Source organism: Podarcis filfolensis (assembly GCF_964270895.1).
Source record: "Podarcis filfolensis genome assembly, chromosome: 2".
Taxonomy (NCBI): domain Eukaryota; kingdom Metazoa; phylum Chordata; class Lepidosauria; order Squamata; family Lacertidae; genus Podarcis; species Podarcis filfolensis.
The window spans coordinates 66,486,970-66,513,543 of record NC_139605.1 but is presented as its reverse complement, the minus strand read 5'-3'; the positions used below and the strand labels follow the sequence as shown (position 1 = coordinate 66,513,543).

At 39.8% G+C, this 26,574-nt stretch overlaps 2 protein-coding genes and 2 long non-coding RNA genes across 4 annotated transcripts in view; 2 read left to right on the top strand and 2 right to left on the bottom strand.

The window, feature by feature from the left end:
* Positions 1 to 17,847, top strand: part of PCBD2 (pterin-4 alpha-carbinolamine dehydratase 2) — a 33,067-nt gene extending 15,220 nt beyond the window's left edge. The window contains exons 3-4 of the mRNA XM_083600062.1: positions 14,753 to 14,833; positions 16,816 to 17,847. Coding sequence (XP_083456188.1) covers positions 14,753 to 14,833; positions 16,816 to 16,911 — 177 coding nt within the window. The 3' untranslated portion in view covers positions 16,912 to 17,847. The remainder of the gene's footprint in view (positions 1 to 14,752; positions 14,834 to 16,815) is intronic.
* LOC310756309 lies at positions 9,694 to 11,568 on the bottom strand. The gene is made up of 3 exons (XR_014544799.1): positions 11,342 to 11,568; positions 9,881 to 11,096; positions 9,694 to 9,794 (listed from the first exon to the last, which is right to left on the bottom strand). It is a non-coding gene; the product is annotated as an uncharacterized lncRNA (long non-coding RNA).
* Positions 16,771 to 19,177, bottom strand: LOC310756302. The gene is made up of 3 exons (XR_014544790.1): positions 19,094 to 19,177; positions 18,314 to 18,418; positions 16,771 to 16,907 (listed from the first exon to the last, which is right to left on the bottom strand). It is a non-coding gene; the product is annotated as an uncharacterized lncRNA (long non-coding RNA).
* A 63-nt stretch (positions 19,178 to 19,240) lies between these two features.
* CATSPER3 (cation channel sperm associated 3) overlaps positions 19,241 to 26,574 on the top strand; it is a 31,256-nt gene continuing 23,922 nt past the window's right edge. Inside the window, exons 1-3 of the mRNA XM_083600029.1 lie at positions 19,241 to 19,442; positions 22,358 to 22,511; positions 25,673 to 25,912. Of these exons, the coding sequence (XP_083456155.1) occupies positions 19,324 to 19,442; positions 22,358 to 22,511; positions 25,673 to 25,912 (513 nt within the window). The 5' untranslated portion in view covers positions 19,241 to 19,323. The remainder of the gene's footprint in view (positions 19,443 to 22,357; positions 22,512 to 25,672; positions 25,913 to 26,574) is intronic.

The following is a 26,574-nucleotide window of genomic DNA, read 5'->3' as shown; positions in this document are numbered from 1 at the left end:
AAATGCCAAGTATTATTTTGTTCATGTTTAGCTACTGTGAGCTTTAATGCCCAAATAATAAATTGTCAGTATCAGGAGGCACAGCTATTGCTAATAATTAAACCATTGCAGATGTGTTTGGGGACCATTTGACTGTGTTTTTAGAATGAGAATGGCAGTTTGATTGGGCACAGAAAATGCCATGTTGAACTATGAAGGATAGAAATTGAGAAACGGTGGCTGGGGCTATTATAGTCTGCCTTCTATGAACTGCCCAAAAGAGCTAGTGTGCTGTGGTGATAAAAATGGGATTCTAGCTGCACATAGGAATATAGGAAGCTGCCTTATGCTAAGTCAAACCACTGGCCAATCTAGTTCAATATTGCCTACACTGTCTGGCAGTGACTTTCCCAGAACGTCAGGTAGGAGGTATTTCCAGTCCTACCTGGAGATGTCAGGAACTGAACCTGGAACTTTCTGCCACTAAGGTAGATGTGGTTGCCCTTCCCCACAGTTCTGGTGTGGTGCATATTATTATCGGTAAGATTTAGCTGCGGCTTTTCTTTAAGTGGTGTTGTGAGGTTATTTAACTTGTTACAAGTGAATAATCAACACTATGATTCTGTTATTCTTCTGTGAAATAATTTTCCCATCCCTTCCTCCAAGAACCTCAGAGTGATGCTTTCACTCATAAAAGACCTGTATGTTAGATTACGTTGAGAGATAGTGACTTGCCCCAAAGCTTCAAGCCTGCGTAGGGATTTGAACCTGTGGTTTTCATGTCCAAGCCCAACAGTTTGCACCACACGTGTGTGTGTGCGTGCGTGTGTGTGTGTGTGTGTATTCTCTCTCTTTCTCTTGAATGGAGATGCTCTTCTAGAATTTACTGTGATTATTGCAATACAGGTTTAGGTATGTTAATCCTGGCCTATCCAAAATAAATAGAGCCAGGAAGTTCCATACAGTTTGGCTCTTATGAAAACAAATCTTTTGAAAGTAGTATAGATTTATTAACTATTATATGCTATAATAATTATTCTACAGTGAATCTTAAGTATGTGTGAAAACACTGGCCGTAATCCAAACAACTGTGTGACTGTCTTAGCTTCTCAGAGAGACTTTACACTTTTTAAAACTTTTTTAAAAAAAATTCTGGCGCTTTTAAGAAGCAGTGTAGTTTCGTTGCAGTGTTGCACTAGGACTGGGGAGTCCCAGTTTTAAATCCTGACTCTACCATGAAGCTTATTGGGTTAATTTGTGCCGGTAATTCTCTCATAGCCTGATAGGTTTGGTGTGAGGATAAAATGGAGAGGACAACTCTATATATTGCATTTACCTTCTTGGATAAAAGATCTGTTGTAAATGTAAAAAACAAAAATTAACTGAATAGCAGCCTTTACCTCGTGTCTCCTGCTGATTTTGAAACTTTATGGTTGTTTGAAGGAAAGAGGATAAAAACACCACTAGATATCTCAAGGCATGGTGGCAATTGTCTTTGTCAGCTAATTTGAAAGGATGAAAAGAGATGTATTTATAGATAATGAATTAAATGTTCTGGTTTTAACATAGACATTTATTTTATAGCCAATCTTTCAGTGTATAATAGGGCCACAAGTTTAGCTGAACCAAATCCAGAAGTTTCACATAGTTACTAGCTTTGAGAATTCATGATTCCTCATTACGTTCAAAAGGAGAGGAACATATGGTTGGGTCAACTGCAGAAGGAAGGCAGCTATTTATTCTTAATTTGAGCTGCTGAATACTTGTAAGATGGCTTGATTAACTAAAATTTGGAGTTCTGCCATGTCTGAAAAACCCATCACTATTCATTCAATCTGTACCATGTATTGTTCTCAGCTGCTTTGTTTCAGTTGTGCAAATCTTTAGCTCTGCATCGCCTCCGTCTTCCAACAAGATCTCAGCTGGACATTCATTTTTAAAATGTTAATAAACATTTTGTCTTGTAGATTTCATGAACACTTTTGGATAAATATTTGGTGTCTTGGATGTAATATTTAGTGCAGAGGTTACATCTATCCAAATCTCTTTAACAGCCTTCACCTACTTTGAAATTGCGGCCGTGAACAAGTTCATAAAAATTGTGTGTTCTTTTCGTTCTTTCTAAAAGCATTAAAAAAAATTATACTCTGTAATTAAAATTGACTCTGGCTGGTAAAAAGGTATAAAGGGGGTGGGAGAGAAAAACTACAATTATACCTATTTTAAAAATTAACCATTACTTGCCAAAAGAACATCAAACCCACTTAGCGGACATCCGTTAATCCAGTGGTTAGCTGTTTCAGGCTTTAATGCACACTGTTTTACACGTTAACGGTTTTGAAGTTCCAGGCCAAGGCTGACCTTTCACATCTGCTCCTTTCACAGTAGGAATCTCCACTTACTGCTTCCTGTCAGAGTGGATTACAATGACAAAGTGCAGAGCTTGTGCTGGCTGCAATTTCGTTTTTGATCAGAATTATTTCTTTCACAAACAATCACATTTGCTAAAATGTTACATCTGCTCTGAAAAACCACTGGCAGCTCCACAGTTTATCAGTTGGGATCAAGTACAGTTTTTCATTTTGTCTTTTCATAAAGCTGTAAATCAGCCTTACTTGCTGGGGCTCTATTTTTAGTTTTTTCCTCTGCTTGCGCTGTTTTGGAATTTTTGTTCTGGCTGGGCCAAGAAAGTTAACTGGTCAGTGCATTAAAGTAGCACGAATGTGTCGAAAATTGTAGATGTACAGGTGATCCCCCCCTTTAGAAACTGAGAATTTCAATTCAGAGTTTCATTGTTGCATCTTACAAGGTGTTGGTGAACCTACATTAACTTGATTTTTGTGTTTAGCAAACTCTGACATTGTTGATTGACGAAAGTTTCTTGTAATACAGTATTTTGAATTGTAAAAGGGAAGGTAGGGATTATTTTCTTGTGATTTGGTTTTATTTTCTTGATGAAGTTGGCAGTAGAAGAACTAGATGTGAATTAGAGTAGATTCTTCATGCAAAGGACCATCTTCTGGATTTATATTGCATATACCATTTTGTGTGTGTGTATAAAGGATTTATCTATCAATTTATTGCATTTCAGTAAGCATGTATGTTGCAGAATCTCAATGAAGATGTCTTTTTGAGATTCCTAAAAAGAAAAAAAAGCAGTTTCTCTTAAGTGTTTACAAGCAAGTTCGAACTAACTGGTGGCTTAGATAGAGACTGTCATCTTTACTTTCCTTTTCATCAGACAGGACAAAGAAGAAGAAATGCTGCAACATGGTGGAATACATGGTACTTTTTAAGGGTCACAATTCAGGGGCCGGGAACTTGATTAGCAGTGCAATTCTAGCCATGTCTACACAGAAGTAAGTCCCATTGAGCTTACTTCAAGATAAGTGAGTATAGGATTATAGTCTAATGATTTAGTTGACTAATCAAACCCGTTGAAATTTGCAACCATAATAAAATCAAAGCAGGCTTCTTCATTGCCATTCTTCTGGTATAATTCAGACATTTTACCTAACCCTTAATAACAGTTTTATAACCCAGCATGCCTTTTCTTACACACACACATAACATATTGTTTTAAGTGCTAAAAGCAGAAGATAGGCCTCGGTATGTTCAGTGTATAAAAAATGTCCATTAAACAATTTAAACCTTTCTCTCGTAAAAAGGAAACTGCATAATGAAAGCTGGCTAGGTATCATTTTCACATTTCCTTCTTCCTTATTTTAGCTTGGATCCAAAGTCTCCTTTATATTAAGACATAAAATATGAAAATTGTCATTTGTGCACAGACATTGTTCACAAACCAGTCTCTGGGATTTGCATTTGGCACAGAGAGTCTGGAGGATTCTACACTCTCAAATGAATCTAGTGCTAATTGCCATGAACACCTACATGCAGCTCCCAAGGGCCAGTGTGCCAGATTTATGCTGTCTCTGGTACAGGAGTGACACACCTCCATACTTCTCAACAGGGGTTGCTGCCATCTAGGCTGGTTCTTCTATGTAATTCTGAATGGATTGTCTGGAGGATCTGGGCCAGAGTGGGCTTATGTATGAGGGGGGTCCATACCGGCAGGTGTCCTACAGTTCTCCCTTGTAGTCTTGTACTCCTCAGGCTGCCTCTGAACCAGATCGAAAGTTGAGGTAGGCTTCAAGTCTGACACTAACTGTTGCTTTATATAATATTACTGTCAATTTCAAATTAGTTTCAAAGTATAAATGATAATGCTGTTTCATTGAAGTTGATTTATGTTGGAAAGCAGATGAATAAATTGGTCGGATAATGGTCAGTTATTTATTAGTGTTTAAAGTAATGGTTTCCAAGGCAATTTTTAGCCATGCATATTCCTTTTTTTGTTTGTCCTTGATTTTAAGTAAAAAGAAAATATTACTTTGTGATATTTGTGAGCTGTAAACCAGTGGGAGACCAGCCATTGGGCTCTTACCTTCAAGAAGGCATGTTTTGCATATGCTGTCAGTGCTACTAATTTTTCAAAAAACCATTTATTTAGTAATGGGAGAACTCCTTTCGATTTGAAATTGGCCTTGCTTTGTTTCTTTCAGAGACCCAGAATTGCCATTAGGAGCTCAGTGAGGCCACCTGTGAGCTGCTTGGAACCTTCCACTGTGGGCTCCAGAGCCCTGCCCTAACACTCCCTTCTACTCTCCCAAAATTGTCTGGGGGCAGTGGCAGCGGGACAGGAGGCTTCTATGTAAGGAAATATGTTTAACCTCGGAGGGGTTTTTTGGATCTCTCTTCTCCAAGGGCAGGGACAGAGGCCTTGTAGAGGAGGATCTGACTCCCTGTGCCTGCTCTGTGAGGATGGAGAAAGTTCTGCAGTTGGTGCTCCTCCATCAGTGTGGGCCAAAAGGAGGCCTGCCAGTGTGTTGGGAGAAACTGGTTGACCCCTGAATAGAGTAGGAGCTGCGCCAGCCCTCACTTTACAATAAAGGTTAGGAAAATCCCCCTCCCATTTTTCTTTTAAGCTTGAACAGGACAAAAAAGAAAGAGGAGAATTGTACCCTACACATCTCCCACTCTTCTGGGGAAGGGCCGTAACTCAGAGGCAAATAATCTATTTTGCATGGAGAAAGTCTCCAGGTAGGACTGTGAATGTCCCCTGTTGAAACCCTGCAGCCACTGCCAGTCGCTGTAGACAATATTGAGCTAGATGGACCAACTGGTTGGCTCGGTGTAAGGTTCCTGTGTTACTGTCCTAATTCTGGCAGAGCAAAGGAAAAGGGGAACATACACATCCTGTACTTCTCCCACCCTCTTTGGATTTCTTTGCTCATAAATGCATGGATTTCTGTGTGGATACTTCTTTCTTGTTTTAGGATCTTCGTTGCCATACACCATTGTGCTTTCATGCCCTCCTTTGTGGGGAAGGGGCATTTCTGTGAGCAAGATGCTTGGGTTTATAATCTTACTGCACTTTTCCTTGAGTTTACAATTTCAGACATGCTCTGCTTGACACAGCTGTGAAGTTTTCTGTGTAATATTCAGAAATTGCAGGTGAATAAAAATCATGTGAGCTGACAGTTTAAAAGTACATATTCTAATCAGAACGACTTTAAGAAGGGCCTGAAATGTCTAGTTTTCTTTGAGAGGTGCAATAAGGTAGTACTTTGAGTGTGTTTGAACAAATGAACTTTCTGTCCTTTTGAATTGTACACAGAGACTTTATTATTTAAAGCCAATGATTGCTTTAGCAGGTGTTTTGCTGCTAGAGCTTATAGAATAACAGAATATTTTGGCTGAGTGCTGGAAGTCCATTTACTTAAAACAAAGAACAAAACACTCCATGACCACACAGGCATATTTCCTAATACAAGTGACATCTTTTCTCCCACCCCGCTGCTTGTTGAGCACAAAGCATGATAACTAACCTGGGGAAAGGAGATGGTAGTGGGATGTCAGCTGGTAAGTGATATTTACCCTGTGGTAACACATGGAACATCTTACATCCTTTCTTCTTTGCTGTTTCCTTCGACACACTTTTTTTTTTTTACAATACTACAAATAAAAAGCAATAAAAAGAAAAACATCACTTTCAAACCTTTTTGTGAAGCTGGAGAATGCTGTAAAAACTTGTGTTATGTTATGAAGAAATATAACCCCCCCCCCAAAGTATGGAGCAGCATCTGTGCAGTATGTTTAACGATCAAGGCTCCTACCTGTTTAGCATGATTTCTGAGTCTCTTTGCCAGAAATGTGGGCGAGGGTCCAAATAGCTACTTTCTGCTCACTTAAAAGCTTGTGCATGGAACTTTCAATCCCACCCTCCCAAACAGCTGACCTTCATGCTATATCAAAATGGTTTTTTTAAAATTCCCTTCAGATCAAAGGCAGTTTGTCATTTGGCATTGGACAGGGTGTGGGGAAGGAATGTTGTTTGAGAGAAACAAATTTGAGACCCTCTGGGCTCTGTTGCATGGTTCATTGGATCCTGGCTATAGAATCCAAGTTTGCCTCTTAGCTGAATTTTGTTCATGCTTTATAATTGTAAGTTGCTTTTGAATGTAAATTTATTGTTACTTATTTTATTTATTGTTACTTACTTCATTTATTTCACAAAATTTAATACACCGCTTGATTGTGTAAAACACCTCAAAGCTGGGCATTTGCATAGTTATGTAAGAAGTGGATGCATCTTGAGTCAGTGGAAATCAAGGTTCACTTGTGGAATTTGACCACGCAAAAATAGGTCACTAAAGGAGAGTGTGGGCTTAATTGTTGCTGGTTATTTCTTTATCAATAAGAGAATCGAAAACCTCCCTTTTGACATGAAAAGACCTCCAAGATAGGACACAGTAATAAAAAACATAATGGTAAAATATTGTTTAACTCTTAGTTCCTCACTACTGTAACGGAGTATAAGGGCCGCTCATTTGCACACCTACTTAATATCAATGGTGTGTAAATAATACATTTCCACCTGTTTTCCAACCATTTTCTCCCACTCCTTTGCTTGCTGCTAGACCTAGTCTTTACCTCTATTTATTTGGGAAACATAGCTTCTAAAACTACTTAAGAATTAAAGCGTACTGATTTAAACTAATCTTTTCTCTATATATCTCCTGCCCACTCTTGCAGCTCTTGACGTTGTGCTAATACCTGCATGTGAAAATACTGTGTAACTGGCCATTACTTTTACCCACAGTTCGATTTGGCTGCATTTATTCTTCATGTCCTGAAAATTAGCAAATCATATGACAATAAACAGAAATGCCCTCAGTGAAGAGAGCGGGGGAAGCTGTTGTTTATCTGGTCAGGTGGTTTAGATTAGCAGTGGTGCTGGTCTGTATTATGTTACTTTAAATCATGGTGTCCCAACAGGACATAAATTATGAAGATTGTTACAGTATGTTTCATCCAATGTAAGATCAACAAATAGGAATAATTTTATAGGAAAATCACAGCATTTTGGCAGGACAGTTGTTAAAGAATTTGCTATAACGTGAAGTTTTGTTCACATTATTTGTTAATATGTAAAACATTGTTTGAATAACATACTTAGTGTAAACAGTCTAAATATCAAAGGCAAGAATGGCTTTTACAAGATTACACAGAGTGGCAAACTACTTAAAATAGATCAGTGTTTGTGCTTTTGCTGTCAAAATGTTTGATATAGAGCTGGCTAGCTAGTTTCTTCACCAGCATAATTGTAAACAAGTGTGGAAGCTATGGAGCAGTCTACAATCCTAGTAAAAAGGGCAAAGCCCCATATATTTTTTTTAAAGTTCTTCTAATTTTCTTAGAAAAATACAGAGTTGAGGTGTAGAGCTCAGTATCTGAACACTGGTCTCTAACCTGCCCTTGAGCATAAAAAGAACAAAGTCTCTTATATATGAATAAGTTGTGATGAGGCAGATACCAGAAGTTATGTAGGTTCCAATGTGGCATGCCTTGTTTTTTGCCCTACTGGAAGAATCTAAATTTGGAGCCCAACATGAATTAGTGTGCAAATGAAGTGAAAGTTGAATGTTGATGCCATACAGCTATAACTGTACTTTTGTATTTTTCAGAAGTGCAAACATTCTGATTTTTATTTTCATGAATGCCCCGACGCCCCCCACCCCCTCCTAGGATGTGGTAGGCTCCTAGAGGAGGCTGGTTGTCCAGACTCTTGCAGTTTCCCTCTTTCTTCAGTGTTACTAGGGCAAGCAGGCAGCATGTCTCTCCAAATATGATGTTATATACAGAATCAACTCTGTGTATATAAATGCAAACCAAGGTAACCCAGTAGGAGTCATTTGCAGAGAAAAGAGGAATTAATCATAACTGAGTGTAATTTTTAGGAAGTGTCAGTATATCACAGTTCGTTTAAACAAATTTTGGATCCATCTTCATTGTGATGAAACTTTCTTGGTATGATGGATCTGATACCAGAAGAAGGAAACCCAAGGATTAAACAGTGTACAGTTTGTATGAAATCCGCTCACATCCTCTTTTTGTGGATAGACAACTCTAGGGGTGCCTGTTGCCTTCATGCCCTGATTGTGATAAATATTTGGTTGACCACTGTTCAGAACAAAATGCTGGTTTAGCTGGTCATTTGTTCTGATCCAGCAAGGAGTTCCTATATGTGGGAAGTGGTGTGCAATGTTGATGAGTGGTATTGAAGCACGTAACTTGGATTTGCTGATAAATTATTTGTAGAAAGTAGAATGGAGACCTATATAGCACATCTATTCCCGGTCCATTTTATACCCGGTTACTTAGAAAACTGTCGTATTGATTTTGGCTGTGTGTGTTGGACATAGTAATTGTCACTGGCGCAAGAAGAGAATATTATGAAGCTAGTCAAAGCTAAGTAAAAGATAATTAGGAAGTGTGTAGCTTTCTAAACATAGCATGGCCTTCAGTAATTTTGTTCCATTTCCCAAAGAAATTGTATGAATCCTTAGAAGTGAATAGTATGCATATGTGTTGCAAAATGGGACCAGAATAGTGGTTTGCTGCAGTAATGTTATAGGATGTGTGCTGCAGAAATCGTTTTACGACATAAAAGCAAACATAGAATCGTAGAGTTGTAGAGTTGTAAGGGTAGTCTACCTACATGTTAAGAAATGCTTATCAAGCTTGGTAATGTATCCGAGCAATACGAAAGGCTGTGGTGGACTTATGTGTCAATATTGCCCTTGCTTGCACCCAAACTCGGGCTAAAGATGAATTAGGAAGTGTGCTGGTGCATAGATAGAAAATCACATCCACTTCATTTCTCTTACCTGGAGCAAAGTAATGGTAATTCAGGGCTCATGATTTGCCTTCTCCAAATAAACCATGAGTGTTAAGCCAATAACAAACCTTGGCTTTGTCTCATTGTTTGGAGTGAAACAAACTGAGTTTGCATGTAAAACTAATCCAAACAACCCATAGCACTTTACATTGCTTGGATAAATTGCTTAATAAGTTTTATAAACATGTTCCAAAATCATTGGCTTGGATCCCAAGAACCAGGTGGATGGAGAAAATGCATAAGAGTTGTTCTGCAAGCTAGAGGAGTATGACTTGCAGTATACTACCACAATGTCCTGGTGAATTGCATTACAGTATGAGAAACATGGTAAATAGGGGAGGTGTAGGCTGTATTATATAAAATATAGTGAGCTATAGAAGGCCTTGAGAAAAACCTTGTGACAATTTTGTGCAGAATGACTTGTCTTCTGTTAGGTTGGAAGCAGTCCTTGCATGAGGGGAAGAGGTTTTTCTGCTAGCATCTTGGGAGCCATTTAGTTTTAAAAAGTATTGGAATAATTTTATTTCCTGATCTAAGAGTAACAGCAAATTACCCCAGACACAGTGTCCTCCTCTGATAGCTATTTTGTGATTTTGAGTGCAAAGAAGGTAGCACAAAATGTCCATTCATTTCTTTCTGTTTGGACAGATTTATCACAATAATGTCATCAAATGCAGATTGCATAAAAACATTGCCACAGCATATGGATGTTGTATGTTTCATATATCTGGCCCATATAAAAACAGTTTTCTGGCATCCCCTGATTGTTTTTCTTAGAGTATGTTCATTATGAGAAAGCAAGTCCTGTTGAGTTCAACACAACATGTTTAGGATCCCACATTTATGGAACTACCTGTATTTGCCCACAACAGAGGAATTTGCCGTCATTTCAGAGAAGTTTCAGCTCAGTTTTATTGGGAATACTAGATTATCAAGGCCATCTTTTTGTAAATGCAGACTATTGGTTATGGTTTTTAAGGATGCATTTCTAGCTGCTTACTTAATTTTTTTTTTGCTTCTTAAAGATGTGATAGAACATTTTAATGTCTGTATTTTTGTGTTTGTGTTTTAAAAACAAAACACTTTAGAATAATTCTAGCCAAATCACTGTCGTTATCATGACCAGAAGTATGATGTTGGAGTGTGATGAAACCTTAGGAACTGGCTATTTATTTATATGACTTTTCAAGGCACAAAGCCTTCTCAAAGCTGCTTTCTGATAAACAAGTATCTAACTCTCTTCAGGAATCAAGAAGTGGCACCCAATTGTGATATGGGAAGGAGGGGGAAATTGTAATGTAGGCTGCAATGTTTGTTACACCACTTAATTACATTAGTAAGCAGTGCACATCAATTTCCTAAATATAAATGAATGAATGAATGAATATGCTAACCCCATTCAGGTATCAGGTCTACTGATGTTTAGGGCTTGTGCACTGCATATGCTATATAAAAAAATACGGTTTTGTGTAATGTGTCATAGTTTCCTGGAGTTGCAACTAAAAAAACCTAGTTGGAGCATGTTGAGGATGATGAGAAATTCTCTGTGAAAAATCAGACATATCAGACATTTGTATCTGAACATATCTCATATGGACTTCCTTAGAAAGGCATTGAGTGCATTTACTGAGACAGAGACAAGAACTTTTCTCCCTCTCCTCTTTATCCTTTGGGTCAGTTCTGTTGATAAGGTGTGGAGTTGAAATCCTGCACTATTGTATATTGCTTTGGGAAACAATTCATAAATTAACACACCCACACCCACACACCCACAACCTCTTCTTCATCCTAGCAAGTGCCAGATCACAGTAGAAGCCAATGACCTTTCATGGCTTTTCCACTTACCTCATGGATGACATGAGTCTGCATGATTCTGCACACTTCTAGAAGAAGAAGAAGAGTTTGGATTTGATATCCCGCCTTTCACTCCCTTTAAGGAGTCTCAAAGCAGCTTTCCTTCCTCCCCCACAACAAACACTCTGTGAGGTGAGTGGGGCTGAGAGACTTCAGAGAAGTGTGACTAGCCCAAGGTCACCCAGCAGCTGCATGTGGAGGAGCGGAGACACGAACCCGATTCCCCAGATTACGAGTCTACCACTCTCAACCACTATACCACACTGGCTCTCTTCTAGTCTTCCTGGCCCAAGGCTTGGGATGTGTATGAGTAGTTTGCTCAAATGTTTCTACCTTAGCTTCATTTTACCTGTTTTTTAGGAAGTTTTAGCTTGGTTCCTTCCTTCCTTTTTTTTTAAAAAAACTATTTTTATATTGCCTTTCATCCCTAACAAACCTTTTCAGGGTTTATTTTTCACTTTCAATCAGTGGGATAAGGAGACACCTTGGCCTTAAAAAAATGAGAACCATTATTAAAAAATGAGAGCCATTATTAAAAAAAATCACAGTGCTAATTTTTGTTTTCCACTGAGTTGCTTTTTAAAACTGAGGAATGATTTAAAAATCCGGATATGAAAATACTCCCATTGTGGTAAACTAGAATACTTATGGTGCTGGAATAAAGGTCAAGGCCATGGTGGTATTTTTCAGAATAAACAAAACACTTTCCAACATGAAGCGGCTTGCTGGCAAACAAAACTCACCAAAACGAATCTGACACTACTGCCATATCACGTATGCTTGACCATGATCTTGGCTCGCAGACTGCTTAATAATATTCATTCTTTTAAATTAAAGTTGAAGAAGTGCAGACTCCAGCTCAAATTAAGATTGGCCGTGATGCCGGAATCTGGTAATTACTTTAATTGATCACCAGATAGTTTCCTTGATCACCAATTACACCCAATTACTGATTATGTTTCAAGACGTGAAGAAATGTCCAAACTGATTATGTAATAATGTTTTCATATATAATCAATCCTAAATAGCTTCTCCCTCCACTGCCAATTGTATTTTATAAAAGGAAGGTTACAGGCCTACAGATACAAAAGGTGATCCATAAACAATAAAGTTCTAATTTCATTTAATTAGCAAGGGAAGTATTTAGGGGGCTTAATGGAGATTGCTCTGCTGAAATTACTTCAACAGACCTGCTTCTCATTTTCATGGTACAAAATGTATGCAATAGGGGGATGGCTGTACGTGTTTAAAATGGACTGTAACCAAGATTTGTGCCTCTTGCACGTCCATGTAAACCTGATCAGAAGACTTCAATATTCCACACTACAGTCCTTACAAGAGGAACAAATCATTTATTTACTTAAAATGTGCCATGTAACCTTTGAAGCCCAAGAGGTCTTACAAATGCACTTCAAGTTGATTAATATTACTTTTTTTATTTGAATGAGACTTGCCTGTGCTTAACTTTCCCTAGATTATGTCCGGTGAAGTTTAGCCTGCATTCTAATGGCTGAATTATTCCCTACGGGATGGCTACCAACTAACATTTACCCTCTGATTTGCTTGCCCTGGCCTGCTTATAAAAACATAGGAAGTTGACCATATACAACAGCCAGCCATATGTTGAAGAAAGCAAATATTAAATTAAAATACTTGTACAGTTGGTATTTAAACATAGTTATGGAAGCCTTTTGCATAAATTACTGCTGAGCGCTTACATTATTCACAAAGGTTTCAAAACTGCTTTTTACAAAGTTTTGGAAACATTACCATTTAGTGCAAGTGAAATAAAGGCTGCACTTCTGTTCACGTTTACTGGAAAACACGTCCTGTAGAACTGAGTGGCGCTTAAATTCGGGTAAACATGGATAGGTTGAGGCTGCGACGAAACAAGACTGTCAAGGAAACCCGTATTGGAACGCTCCTGACCGTTTCAATTGCTGACAGTTTGGTGATTTGTAAATGAAAAACTTCATTGGAATAATTTGCCCTGATTGTAATGACTGCATTCATCTTGCTGACAAAATGGTTTGCAAAGCCATACTTCATTCAGTCACCAGTGGCGGAGGGAAAAAAAATACTGGAACTATTACCGACCATTATGCTGTTTCTTGATTATATGTGTGTTCAAAATTGCTGCTGTAGGATTGAACATATTTCTATGCAGGCCCTTTTGTAATGAGATTTCAGTTAGATTTATGGTTAGATAGTAAATTTATAAAGATATATTTTTAAAGAACATATTTAATACATCATAGATAAATTTATTTTAAAATAATCTTTACACTAGGTTATAAGTAGTACTTTTGACTTCAGTATTGGAAGTCAAGTTACAGAATTAGATTCACACAAAGCCAAGCTGGTGTAGCCTAGCAGATAAGAGTTTGTGTGCGGAAGCATCTGACTCAAATCTCACAACAGCCACAAACTCACTAGGTGGTCAGTAAGCCAAATAATATTGTCTTAGTTTCCCTGCCACCACCACCAACAGTAGTAGTAGTAGTAATATAGAGCTTTTGTAAGAATCGCTGAGGTAATGTATCAAACCAAATTATTGCACACATAAAATGAAATTTCCCTTCCCTCCCCCTGCATGCCCCCCTCCAACCGTTCTCAAATATTCTCCAGAGGGTTGGGCAGATCCCCCAGAGCAGATTGGATGGCGAAGTTCCATTGCTTTTGCAGAAGTTGTTCTATGTGCAAAAGAATTTCATTATCTACAACACAATCCATTTGAAGCACTTTGAATGCAACCCCTAAAGTATATTTCCTATGTTCAGTGTTAGTCATACTCAGTGTAAACTCACTGAAATTAATGGTCTTAAGCTAATCATGTCCATTCGTTTCAATGGGTTTACTCTAAGTATAACTCACGTTGGATGTAACTTGAGAAATTTGATTATTATACAAATGGGCTTGCTATGTTTTTCCACCTCACCGTCAAATATTGAATGGCCGTTGAGAATTCGCAGCTAACGCTTCTATTCCTCAAGTGAAGTTATGGTGGGCTTTGTTTGCATTGGAACTATTGCAGGCCTTTTCTCAGCATCTTCCTTGTTTTGTAGTTGCCCTTCCCTTCCACTATTCTTGCACAAATTAAAAGTGGCATATGTATGTTAAAAAAAAAAAAGGAGGAGACATGATAGGAGTGTATAAAATTATGCACGGCATGGGGAAAAGTAGATTGTGAAAATATTTTCTCCCTCTCTTGTAAGACTAGAACTTGTGGAGATCCAGTGAAGATTCAGGACAGGTAAAATAAAAGATTTCTTCATTCAGTGCACATTTAAACTATGCAGGCCCATTGCCGCAGGAGACAGTGATGGTCACCAACTTGGACGGCTTGAAAAGAAGATTAGACACACTTATGGAGAATAAGGCTATCCGTGCCTATCATCCACAGTGGCTCCACAGTCGGAGGCAGTATGCTGGAAGCCACAGGACAGAAGAATGTTGTTGCACTCGGGTCATAACTTTGGGTTTCCCACTGGCATCTGGTTGGCCACTGTGAGAACCGGATCCTGGACAAGATGGGCCACTGGCCTGATCCAGCAAGGCTATTTTTACAACTGTTTTTTTAATGTGGGTGGTTTTTTTAAAAAAGTTTTCCCATAAGGAGGGAAACATCAACAAAGCATATAATAGCTTTAAATATTTTTCTTCTTCTTAACACAGGCTTTTGGCTTTATGACTCGTGTTGCTCTTCAGGCCGAGAAGATGAATCACCACCCTGAGTGGTTTAATGTATACAATAAGGTAACGAACTGCATCATAATATACTTATTTTCATTGGCTGGTCATACTTGAAAAACAGCCTGGAAATGTGAGTAGAGAATCTTGGCCTTATTTGTTGTTTCTGCTATCCTATGCTTGCTCTCACCTTCCTGAAAGGTGCTTCCTCCATTCACAACAGAGTATTTCAGAGTCTTGCATGCTTCTGTTAACCTCCCAGCAGCGAGACTATATTTCGCTGATTTTAAGGTGCCAGTACTTCTAGGGCAGCTTGAGAGATATTAACTCTATCTTTATAAAAATCATGTATGGCACACTGAGGAAGACATTTGTGTAAATGTATTAAGTGTCTGAAGACAGAAGTGCCTGACGTGCTCTGGTCCATGGGGTCACGAAGAGTCGGACACGACTAAACGACCAAACAACAACATTAAGTATCTAATGTTGGAAACAGATGGTGGTTTTGAGAGCTGGACGTTTGAGAGAGGCCTTTCCCCCCATAACATACATCAGGAGTGAGGAGCCTGTGAGTTTCCTGATGTTGGATGGTGCTTCCCATTGTCCCTGACCATTGGCTGTGTTGCTGGGGCTGCTAAGAATTGAAGACCAACCACATCTGGAGTGCCATAGATTCCTCACTCAAGTTGTACAGACCTATTTCCTTTGTCTCGCTGTTACTTTGGGTCAGACAGGTTGTGCAGCTTTTTTAAAAAACTGAAGAAAGCAACTCAAAACCTGTTTTGCCATACGTGAGTTTAGGATGACCCTACAACACACCATGAGCTGCAATCCATCTTCCAAAGTAGATCTCTAAAATTGGTTTCTCTTTAGACCTCTTAAAAGTAAAAGAAAGTTAAGACCTCTTCACTTTAAAATTTTCCAAATCTAATGACAAATTAAGAAATCAGAAATTCAGACTCTTAGGAAATGTAGAATCACAATTAGTATTATTTATTAAATTTGCCCAGGGCAACCCAAAGCAACTTACGACCAAAACATGCCTCTTAGCTCTGAAATGAGGGATAGGAAACTTGTGAAGGGGGCAGGAATCTGTGAGAAAGCAACTTGAAATGAAAGTCTCAGAGAAGGATCTTAAACTTATGTGCTTATGATTTGGGCATTATAAAAGCTGTTTGCTAAGTGTTCACATTGCACTGTGAGAAAGGTTTGCTTGCAGATAAATATAACCCATTTTAAACCAAATCTAAGGGTGACTTGTATGAGTGCAATATGCACAGCATCATTTCTGATAATAACAGACTCCTATATCTGTATTGAAAATTGATAATCAGTAGTACTGGAAAGCAAGAAGTCTGAGTTAAACATGTTTCCGGCACAGTTTTCATATCTGGGAGTTAGACGAAAATCATATAGACTTAAAGGCTCTATCACTTACCTCCCTCCACCTTTTTTTTTTGGCTAACAGAAATTTAGCAAAGTAGCATGTAGCATTCCATTCTGGAGGTGTCAATAATTCCTTGCAGGCAGCTGTATTTTACCATTAAAGGAGCAATCTTGTTTGTTTTCCCTTTCAGGGCTGATCTGCAAAGTATTGCCAGCACTTCACCGTTAGGATTCTGGTTTGAGTCGCACAACTTAGCATTTGCAGTTGAGTCAATGACTTCTGAAATCAATCTGTGCAACTCCCCCCCCCCCCAAACTGAGTAACTTAATTGGACACCTCTTTCTGGAAGAAGCCCAAGAATCCTAACCCTAAAGTGTTCTCTGTGCTCTGCGCTGGAGCTCTCTTTGGTTAGTCTCCAAGTTCTCTCAAGGCTGCTCACCTGACAGCTGTGTTATGTGATGCCTTTTTATTTGAAAAAGCCGTGCCATTCCAATTTACAATCAGACAGGTCTTTTTTTATTTATTTAAACCAACTGTTTGTAAATATACAAATCAAGATGTGTGCAAAAGAGTTTCAGGCTGAATCCGGATCTGGTCAGTCTGCACTAGACCACATGGGCTGGCGAATTATATATATTTTCCTCTTCTCTTGTTAAAACAGGTCCAGATAACTCTCATTTCCCATGACTGCGGTGGACTGACGAAGCGAGATGTCAAGCTGGCTCAGTTTATTGACAAAGCTGCTGCATCTGTCTAACAAATGAATGCCGAAATCATCACAAAATAGCATTTCCTTCAAAATATTTTTCTTTGCATTGTTATGAGACGCTTGTTCAGTCCTCTCTCTCTCTCTCTCTCTCTCTCTCTCTCTCTCTCTCTCTCTCTCTCTCTCTCTCTTCTTTTTGAAAATTGATTTCAAATTTCTCCATTGCTTCCGGGGCTGAAGAGTAAGGAAAGAGAGATTCCTTAGGCATATCCTCATATCCTGTAACGGAGAAGACACAGATCAACCTAAGAATTGCAGCCCAAATTTCTGATACTGCATTGAATGGTGATAAGCATTATTTGTAACCACAGCTTTTGCTTGATAACTGACCTGTAGTAACTTGCGCATCAAAGGCTGAGAGATTAAAAGGCCCTTTGCAATTTCTATGGACATCCTGATGCTTTTCAGGCTCTCCCATTTCACACGGTAGGTCCTCATGACACCCCCCTCACCCCACCAAAAAGAAGACTCACCATCCTCATGCATGGGACTGTTGGATACCAGCCATTACACATGACCTAATTCTGTGCTCAAAGGTCACATTGCATTCTTGAAAATCATAATGGTTTATGGACTTAAAGAATTGTGGCCACAATCCAGTTAGGGTTAAGTTCCTTTAAGTCACGTTGATTGCATCTTTTTGCCCAATGTGGGACTTGAACCCACCACCCCGAGATTAAGAGTCTCATGCTGTGCTGGCAGAGTTTGGAAATGTATCCCACCTTGTTCATTGGGGTTTACTCCATGGATGGGACTGCAGTCTGAGATGACTTTCTTAAAAGACCTGTTAGGTATTTAAGGCATTTGTGTGGGTTTTAAGCAGGGCATTGTAGTAAAATATTTTTCAGTGGGGGGAAAAACAACTTGTGTTATGAGAGGCAAAAATCATGTGAACATTTGGAATGAGTAAATGGAGTTCTTCTGTAATTTGTTTCTGTGTAATTTTTATTCTGTATCATTGTGATAGTAACAAAGTGCTTTAGCATAAACTGTATATTCTTATTGGAAATTCTTGGATTTATAATGTTCATCTTTATATATGTCCGCCTAAAACAAATTCCTATGGTATTGTTGCCAGATGTCCCATATTTTACAGCCTTGGGGCTATTTGCTTTTAGCATGAGACTGTTTTATGTTTCATCCAGTGAGAAATAAGCAGCAATAACTACATAGATAATATGGCTTAATATATAATAGGCGGGTATGTGGGGAGTACAAAGTGAATATGCACATTCGGGATTGCCACTCCTTAGTTTTTGAAGATATAGGAAGACAAACTAGATTGTCCAGAAAGAATACATAACTGAGATGTTATTGCCTCCCATGATAAAGTAAGCCATTTACTTACTATGAAAACTAATAGGAGATGAAAGTATGCAAACACCTAATGCACCGGAATTAAGGCTTTGTCTCTGATCTTCAAAACTATTAAGTCACTGTGGAAGCCCAATTGTGCTCAGTGGGTATCATCATCATCATTTCAGCTGTTTACCTGCCCCTTCACAATAAAATGCAATATTTAAATCAGTTTAGAACCAATTACAGTCACAAGAATTGGGTGCGAACTAAATAGTTGCATCTCAGGTGTCATTGTTGCATATGTTATGAGGACATTGTTGCAAACCACACTGGTGTTCAGTAGAAGGTGAGAGATTGGGAAGAAAAGCAAATGTTGGCCCATTTCACGATAACTTACTTCTCTGTATGGAGGAAGGGGGTCCATGGAGTCACGAAGAGTCGGACACGACTAAACGACTAAACAACAACAACAACACCTCTCCACTGGCAGGGAGTCAAACTTTCAAGAGGGTACACCTGGTGAGCAGGGCAACCCTCTTGCCAGTCTCTGTTGCCCCCTGAGTACCTTATTAGGGCACTCCACTACCTTAAATGATCTAATGTGACACTATGCTCCTATGTATTTCAGTAAATATGCCAATTTCTGGCGCAGTTCAACTAGGTGGACAACTTCCTGTTCTCTAGCAGAATAGAGCCAGGCTCTCAGTAGGAAACAGTTCTAGTACATTTGAGCTAAATTTCCTCCAATCATTCCCTGAAATGCAGGGAAGTATTTGCCCTGACTCTGAGCATGCTGGGACTTTTAGGTAACAGTGCTTAGGATTTCTGAATTGTTTGGATCCAAAATGTTTGGATTCATCTTATTGTTCCTCACCTCTTTCAAGTGGTAGTTTTCTCCTAGTTCATAAATTTGTTCCCTACGTCTGTTTCAAATGGGACCGCATATTCCAGATCTTGCACATGCCATTCTAGAACTGTATACTGTATGTGATCTCATAAAGGGAGTGAGTCCACATAGAACATTTCATTCTTTTTCCACTAGACTTTCTTGTTCAAATCTCCAGTGCTCCTTAAGGGGCAGGGGGATTAACAGCACCTACAAAGATGGCTGAAAAGATGGCTGTAGAGTTGCCTGAAGAACATCAGCTTATTGACCAGCTATCTTACGAGTATTTTAAGTCCAAATCTGACGTTGATGTGAAACACTATGTGTGGGGATTCAGGTAAGATTTCAGTTGGTTCCTTTTAGCTGTACAGTGGTACCTCGGGTTAAGTACTTAATTCGTTCCGGAGGTCCGTTCTTAACATGAAACTGTTCTTAACCTGAAGCACCACTTTAGCTAATGGGGCCTCTTGCTGCTGCTGCACCGCTGCTGCACTATTTCTGTTCTCATCCTGAAGCAAAGTTCTTAACCCGAGGTACTATTTCTCGGTTAGCGGAGTCTGTAACCTGAAGCGTCAGTAACCCAAGGTTCACATGCTGCTTTTTCTTCAGAAGCGGTTCCACAAATGTTGACGCATGTAATCTGGCCAAATACTGCCTCCTCTGGCTGGCAGTGGCTTTCCAGAGTCTTGGGCACCATCTCTTACTTACGGGATCCTTTGAAGTGGAGATGGCAGGGATTGAACTTGGAGGCGTGTTCTCAACCACTGAGCTGCGTGGCTTCTCCCCGAAGCACAGCAGGACAGCTCTTCTGGGGCCAGGTTGTTCTGTTGTACTTGCAATTTGGAACATTGACCCAATCACACCCAGTAGAAAGAGACATTGAATCACATGCCTCGAAGAAGACTTACTGAAAGGAGACAAGGCCAGAACAGTAAATCATACTGGGACACGAAAGGCAGCCTCTTCTGTGTGGGGGCCTTTGGGCTCGCAGGAGGCTTTAATTCAAGGGTGGAGAAACCTGTGGTGGAATACAATTCCCACCAGCTGCTGTCAGCCAGGCCAGTGTTCATGGATGAACACTGGAGTTGTAAGCTGTGTTGAGAGGTTAAGGCCAGTGATGGGGGGTGGGGGTCTGTTGCCAAGTGTGGGGTGCGACTGCTGCGAGGAAACATGCATTTTATCTGCATGAGCTCTTAAAGGCCAAATTACTTGTTAAATATATGCAGTGATCACCGCCCTTTTTAGAGAGAAAAAAGGGCGGAGAAGTGTATGGAGGTGCTTAACAGCCCTTCTATGTTACATGGGATTCAAATCACCTTTGCCACTTCTGAGTTCTCTCCGGAAGTGGCTTTACTTTTGGAAGAAGGGACGGAGATGTTCTATAAAACTATTGTTACAGATGCTCATCTGAGCAATGCAAACATGAAATATTATTACCAAACTTGTTGGGTCAACCCAATAAAACAACAATCCGACAAATCTTGCCCTGCTCAGGACATAGCTTTGATATCTCTCCCTATCCAATGGCCAGCAATGTTCCAGCAATCCTGTCTAAATCCAATGGATTTCTCATAGGTACTACTGGGGCATGGTATGAACAACTAGTTTAGATATTGCTTGTTGAAATGAGCAAGTGGTTTTGACATCTCTTGGACTGCTTACACCTTGGGGTCATAGCAGATAGCTCAATGTCAACCTAGTGTGCAGCTGTAAAAAGAAAAGGCAAATTCCATGCTATCAGGGAATGAATAGAAAATCAACTCTTGATGTCATAATGCTGTTACGCAAATCGATGGTGGGATACTGTTTGCAGTTCTGGTCACCTCCCCTCAAGAAGGATATTGAAGAGTTGGGAAAGGATTGGAAAAGGACAACCAAACTGATCATGGGGATAGAGTAGTGTAGCGTTTGGGACTTTTCAGTTTACAGAAAAAGTGAATAAGAGGTGACATGATAAAAGCTTATAAAATTATGCATGGCACGGAGAAAGCAGATAGAGAAAAGTTTTTCTCCCTCAGAACACCAGAACTTGTAGGTATCTAATGAAGCTGAATGTAGGAAGATTCAGGACAGATGTAAGTATTCATTCATTTAGTGCATAGTTAAACTAAGGGACTCCTCTCGGGAGGCAAGGATGGCCATCAACATGGATGGCTTTAAAAGACAAATAGAAAAACTTATGGAGGATAAAGTTGTGATTCGAGTACCTGTCCCCCGCTTTGGGTTAATAAATACACGTGGACACGGTATATTAGGTTAATGGGCTAAAAAAGGCCACAACTTTATTGATTACAGCATGTGAGAAGGTATTGGCTTAGGCATTGGACAAGAGTAAATTTGACTCCACCCACTCGGAGGGGGGTGAGTGACGAGGAGTTAACCACCAGTAGGGGGAGCCTGTTGATGCCAATACAACTATAAGCTCTCCCCTGATGTCACCGGGGGTCGTGCCATGGCCCCCCGCCACACAGGGCATCGGACAGGATCCACGACCACTGGATTCCTTTAACAGAATACCCATAAGTGAAGGGGTAGGCGATGGCCAGACCTTGCCCTTCCATAACACCAACAACACATTCCAATGCCTAACCGCCAAATACCAGGAAAGTTGTGATGATTGCTACGAGGTAGGCGAAAAAAACCAAGAGGCCGGTGCCAATTTGCCAATTAGAAAAAAACTCCTATCCTGCCCCCTGGGCAACCAAGACGACCAACCATGGGTCCATAGCAAGGTCAAGCGAGAAGCTACGCACTAGAGGGAGTGGCGGGTGGGTGACTCGCGAAAATTGGCAATGCAATGGCGGGGGGAGCTGGTGCGGCCGCATTTGAGCGGCTAAACCACGCCCCCCGAAGTGTCTCCCGATTGGGTGCCCAGCTGGGAGGCGTGGCACGCCAGCGATGATGGCAGGGCAGGGAGCAGAATGCCCCCTGCATGACGCGGGGTTCTGGTCCCGCTCAAAACCCCTCCCCTCCGGAAGGAGGAGAGGCTCTATCAGTGGCTACTAGCAATGGTTGCTATGCTGTGACAGCCAGAGGCAGTAATGCTTCTGAATACCAATTGCTGGAAAACCACAGGAGGGGAGGGTGCTCTTGTACTTGGGTCCTGCTTGAGATTTTATCAGAAGCGTCCGGGGGACCATTGTGAGAACATGATGCTGGAGTAGATTGGCCACTGGCTTGATCCAGCAGGCTTGGCTTAAGTTTGGATAACTTAGAATGTTCTGTTTTACAAATTTGTCATTCTCTTTCCAGGAGAAAAGACACTGAGCTATATGAGTTCGTTGAAACATTATTCTACCATCCTCTGTTCAAATCAGTTATGATCAGCACCATCACAATCAATGCAATATTTTTGGCCATAGAAACAGATTACAAAGTTCGCTATGAGTCACATTTTTTCCTGGAGGTAACAAGACTCTTGATTGCCTGAACTTTTCATATTTCTCTATTGTTCTAAAGCCACTTTCTCTCTTCCAGAAGAAGAAAGGAATAAACTGGGGCGGAGGCAGGGGGAGAGTCAAGTACAGAGTTTACCTGGCTCTCTCATTCCTTTCTCCTTTTCTTCTTGACTTCTAGTCAAGTTATGAGTAATGCCTTATATTATACTCTTGTCAAGCAAAAGCATTAAATGGATGGAATACCTTATTCACTATACCTGACACGAGCTTGAATTTAGGAATAGGTCCACTATTAGTATTGCTCCATAAAGTATGAATTGGAGAAAGTGTAGGATAAATACTAAGGCCAAAATTTAGCTTACATTTGTTGTGTTAGAGCTCAAACGAAAGCCTCAAGTCAGCGGTGACTAAGAGTTTCAAATGTTGAAAGAACTCTATACCTATGAGTACGTACCATTGAACCCTACAGAATTTCACTGTTAGTCATGACCAGCTGAATCAGGGTCTCTGTACTCAAAACATTTCACATACGTAATCTCAACAATATTTACAATACCCTATACGGTAGGCCAATATTCTTATTCCTAAACACTGATGGTTCTCAGATAATAGTTGTCAGATAATAGTTTCTCTAATGCTCCTCAGATCGATCTGAGTCATAGATTTTCCATTCATGCACTTAACCACTATATTACGTCAGCTTTTTTACTCTCATTACCATCATTTCTGCTGCAACTATTTGACCCTAGCATTGAACACAGAAGTGACACATTCACTGCTCAGAGAGCTTACTGATAAGTCGAGAAGAGGTTGAAGGGAGAGGACAAAACAGAGAATAAGGAATAACAAATGAGTGCAAGAGTCGAAAATATTAAAAAATAACAATAAGGTTATTACACAATAATATTTCCAGCCTGGCCTTTCACCCTGCAGAGGGCCTTCTTGGTAGTGGCACCCACCCTGTGAAACGCCCTCCCATCAGATGTCAAGGAAATAAACAACTATCCGACTTTTAGAAGATGTCTGAAGGCAGCCCTGTTTAGGGAAGTTTTTAATGTTTGAAGTTTTATTCTGTTTTTAATGTTCTGTTGAAAGCCACCCACAAATGCCCTATCAACATGGTTTCAAAACTTAATGGTGATGTAATGGAGCAAGTCTGAGCCTATACTATAAATACTGATAAAACTATCCTGCACCCATTCTAATACATTGAAAGTTTAAACATTTTGCACATGTGGTTCAAGATATCTCCTGTCTGTAAAATAGCTAGGGACATTTGTCAGAAGGTTTATATGAGCTTATGAAATGCAACTGATTGCCAAATGTATGTGTATTTACAAATGTATATTGTCTTTACCAAATATTTGAATTTACTGTCAGCACTATCTGACAGAGGAAATCTATGAGTAGCTATAAATGCAACCATGCACATGCAGTATGTATACCTTTGCAAGACCTGGGATTTCTAGATAGACCGTCAAAGGGCATCATAGTTCAACGACAGGACTTATCACATTGGGTGTGCAATTGGAATAGCTGGCTTCTTGCCAATGATACTGTCTTGCCAAGTCACCTGATACTATCCAATCCTGACATGTTCATTGTGTCATAAGAACATCGTAAGAGCCCTGCTGGATCAAAACAAAGACCTATCTAGTCCACCATTTTGTTCTCACAGTGGCCAACCAGGTGACTATGGGAAACCCACAAACTGGACATAACTACACTAACACTCATGATCCTAGCAACTGGTAATCAGAGCCATACTGCATCTAGCTAACACTAGAAGCCACACACACACACACACACACACACACACACACACACACCCCATCATGACTAGTACCACTGATAGCCTTATCCTCCATTAATCTCTCTAATCCCCTTTAAAGTTGTCCATGTTGGTAGTTATCACTATATATTCTGATGGCAAATTCCGTAAGTTAACCATGTGCTGTATGTCTCTCTGTCATACTCTCTTTCCTCTTCATTGATATCACAAATCTCAAATAGCCCTAAAGCTGCTTCTAGAATATACTTCACATTTAGCATGATGGAAACACCTTTTATCTGACAACTATTTTTGCCCACACTGGTATTCGGTATTGCTAGTGATCTGCCCACCTGCTGATGTTTTGATTGCATTTGTAGGACTCTTCTTTTACAATTGAGGCTGAATAACATTTTGAACTTGAAGTGAGCACATGGTTAATAATTGCTCTCTCATGATTTAGATGTCCTCTTGAGAAACACTTATTTTTCACATACCTTGGATGTCTTAACTTACATGAAGTCAAGTCAGCTACTGTACACAAACTCTGGGCTTTAATTATATATCCCTGTGACGTGGTAGCAGAAAGAGAAGTCTGGCTACTGTCAAGAAGTCCATTCAGCACTTGGAAACATTTTTTCCCTTCTAATGTCAAGGTTTTGAGAATGGACGTCAATAAGTTTGCATGCCCTACCTGCACCTTGGGCATTGTGGGAGATGGGCATGCATTTTGCACTTTAATTATCCTACTTGTGCTACATTCCCAAAAGAAAGACATTGTTTACACCATATATGAAACAGCAGCCTTAAAACCAATGTCAATGTGTCTTTGCTATTATGTTCCCCTTTCGGCTGATCCTTTTGCCTGTTGTCATCTTCACATTCATGTGAAGCCGCCCAGAGTGGCTGGGGAAACCCAGCTAGATGGGTGGGGTATAAATAATAAATTATTATTATTATTATTATTATTATTATTATTATTATTATTACTTATGCATCATCCCAAAATAAATTTCAAACATGTACTTTTCCCATGCGGGAAATAGACCACACCCCATGGGTAATCTTTTAGGGCAAATGTGATTTCCCTGTCGCTTATCTTTCTGACATCCTAGGCCTCTGTACTGTGCCTTTGGTGGAGAGGCAGCAATTCAATTCAATTCAAAATAATATTTCATACTGAAAATGCTTGTTGGGAAATATTCAGCATGGCCCTACATAAGATTAAGCTGGATGATGGCCATCTGTATCTGATGATGATGATGTATCTGAAGTTCTTTATTTCTGTAAGAATGAGCCTGTGGTCTACCTAGCAAAAGCCATTTCAGCACTAACTTCCCTTGTGATTCAATCACCAAAATAACTCCTCCTAACAATGCACCTTTGTTCCCTTTTCAGGTAGCAGATCTGATTATTGTGGCCATGTATACAGCAGAGTTTCTGATGAACCTTTACCTGGATCCCATTAATTACTGGAAGGATGGTTATAAGCGATTTGATGCAACTGTCCTTTTCATTGCTTACCTCCCATACACCATTAATAGAAGCAACCCGCAAATGCACCATACTGCAATGATGCTCAAAGGATTCCAGTCACTCCGGGTTCTCAAACTCCTCTTCTACAGCCCAGGGATGATGGTAAATGGATGTGGTTTCATGAGCGGTGAAAAAGATGCCAGCTGTAAATACAGCTTGACTTTTCCTCTTCCAAACTGCCATCTCCTTCCCCCGCTGAGGATTAATTCTATTCTCTTTTGCTCAGAGGGTGATTCAAATGTGTGAAAAGCACACAGGAAGGAGTTCTTCCTGAATTGGACCATCTCAGGCTGCATTTCTGAATGCTCCCCAGTGTTTTTGCTTTTGAACACCTCCCCCCCCACACAGAATATTACCATAAATTTTATTTTATTTGCCCTATTAAATGCCAATTTTCCATTACAGGGATTTATTCACTTATTTTAAACGTGGGGAAGCTTATGTTAATTCTCATACATTTAAACTGGCCCCAAGTTTCATCAGCAGGGAAGGAAACAAATAGTCTCTGTTTCAGAGTAACAGCACAGTCCTTTACATCTCTACTTGGAAGTAAGCCCCATTGAGCTCAAATTGTTCTGGACTGTGTGCTATACTCACTGCTGACATCTGTTGTCAGGATCAGGCAATATTCCTAGTTATTAACATGGTTAACCTGTGCAAGTAAATTCAACGAATGGGGATTGTCCTTTTTACAGCTGAAACTCTAAAAATATGCAAGGAAGATTTGGAATTGAATTAATTATCATGAAGTGTTGCATTCTTTT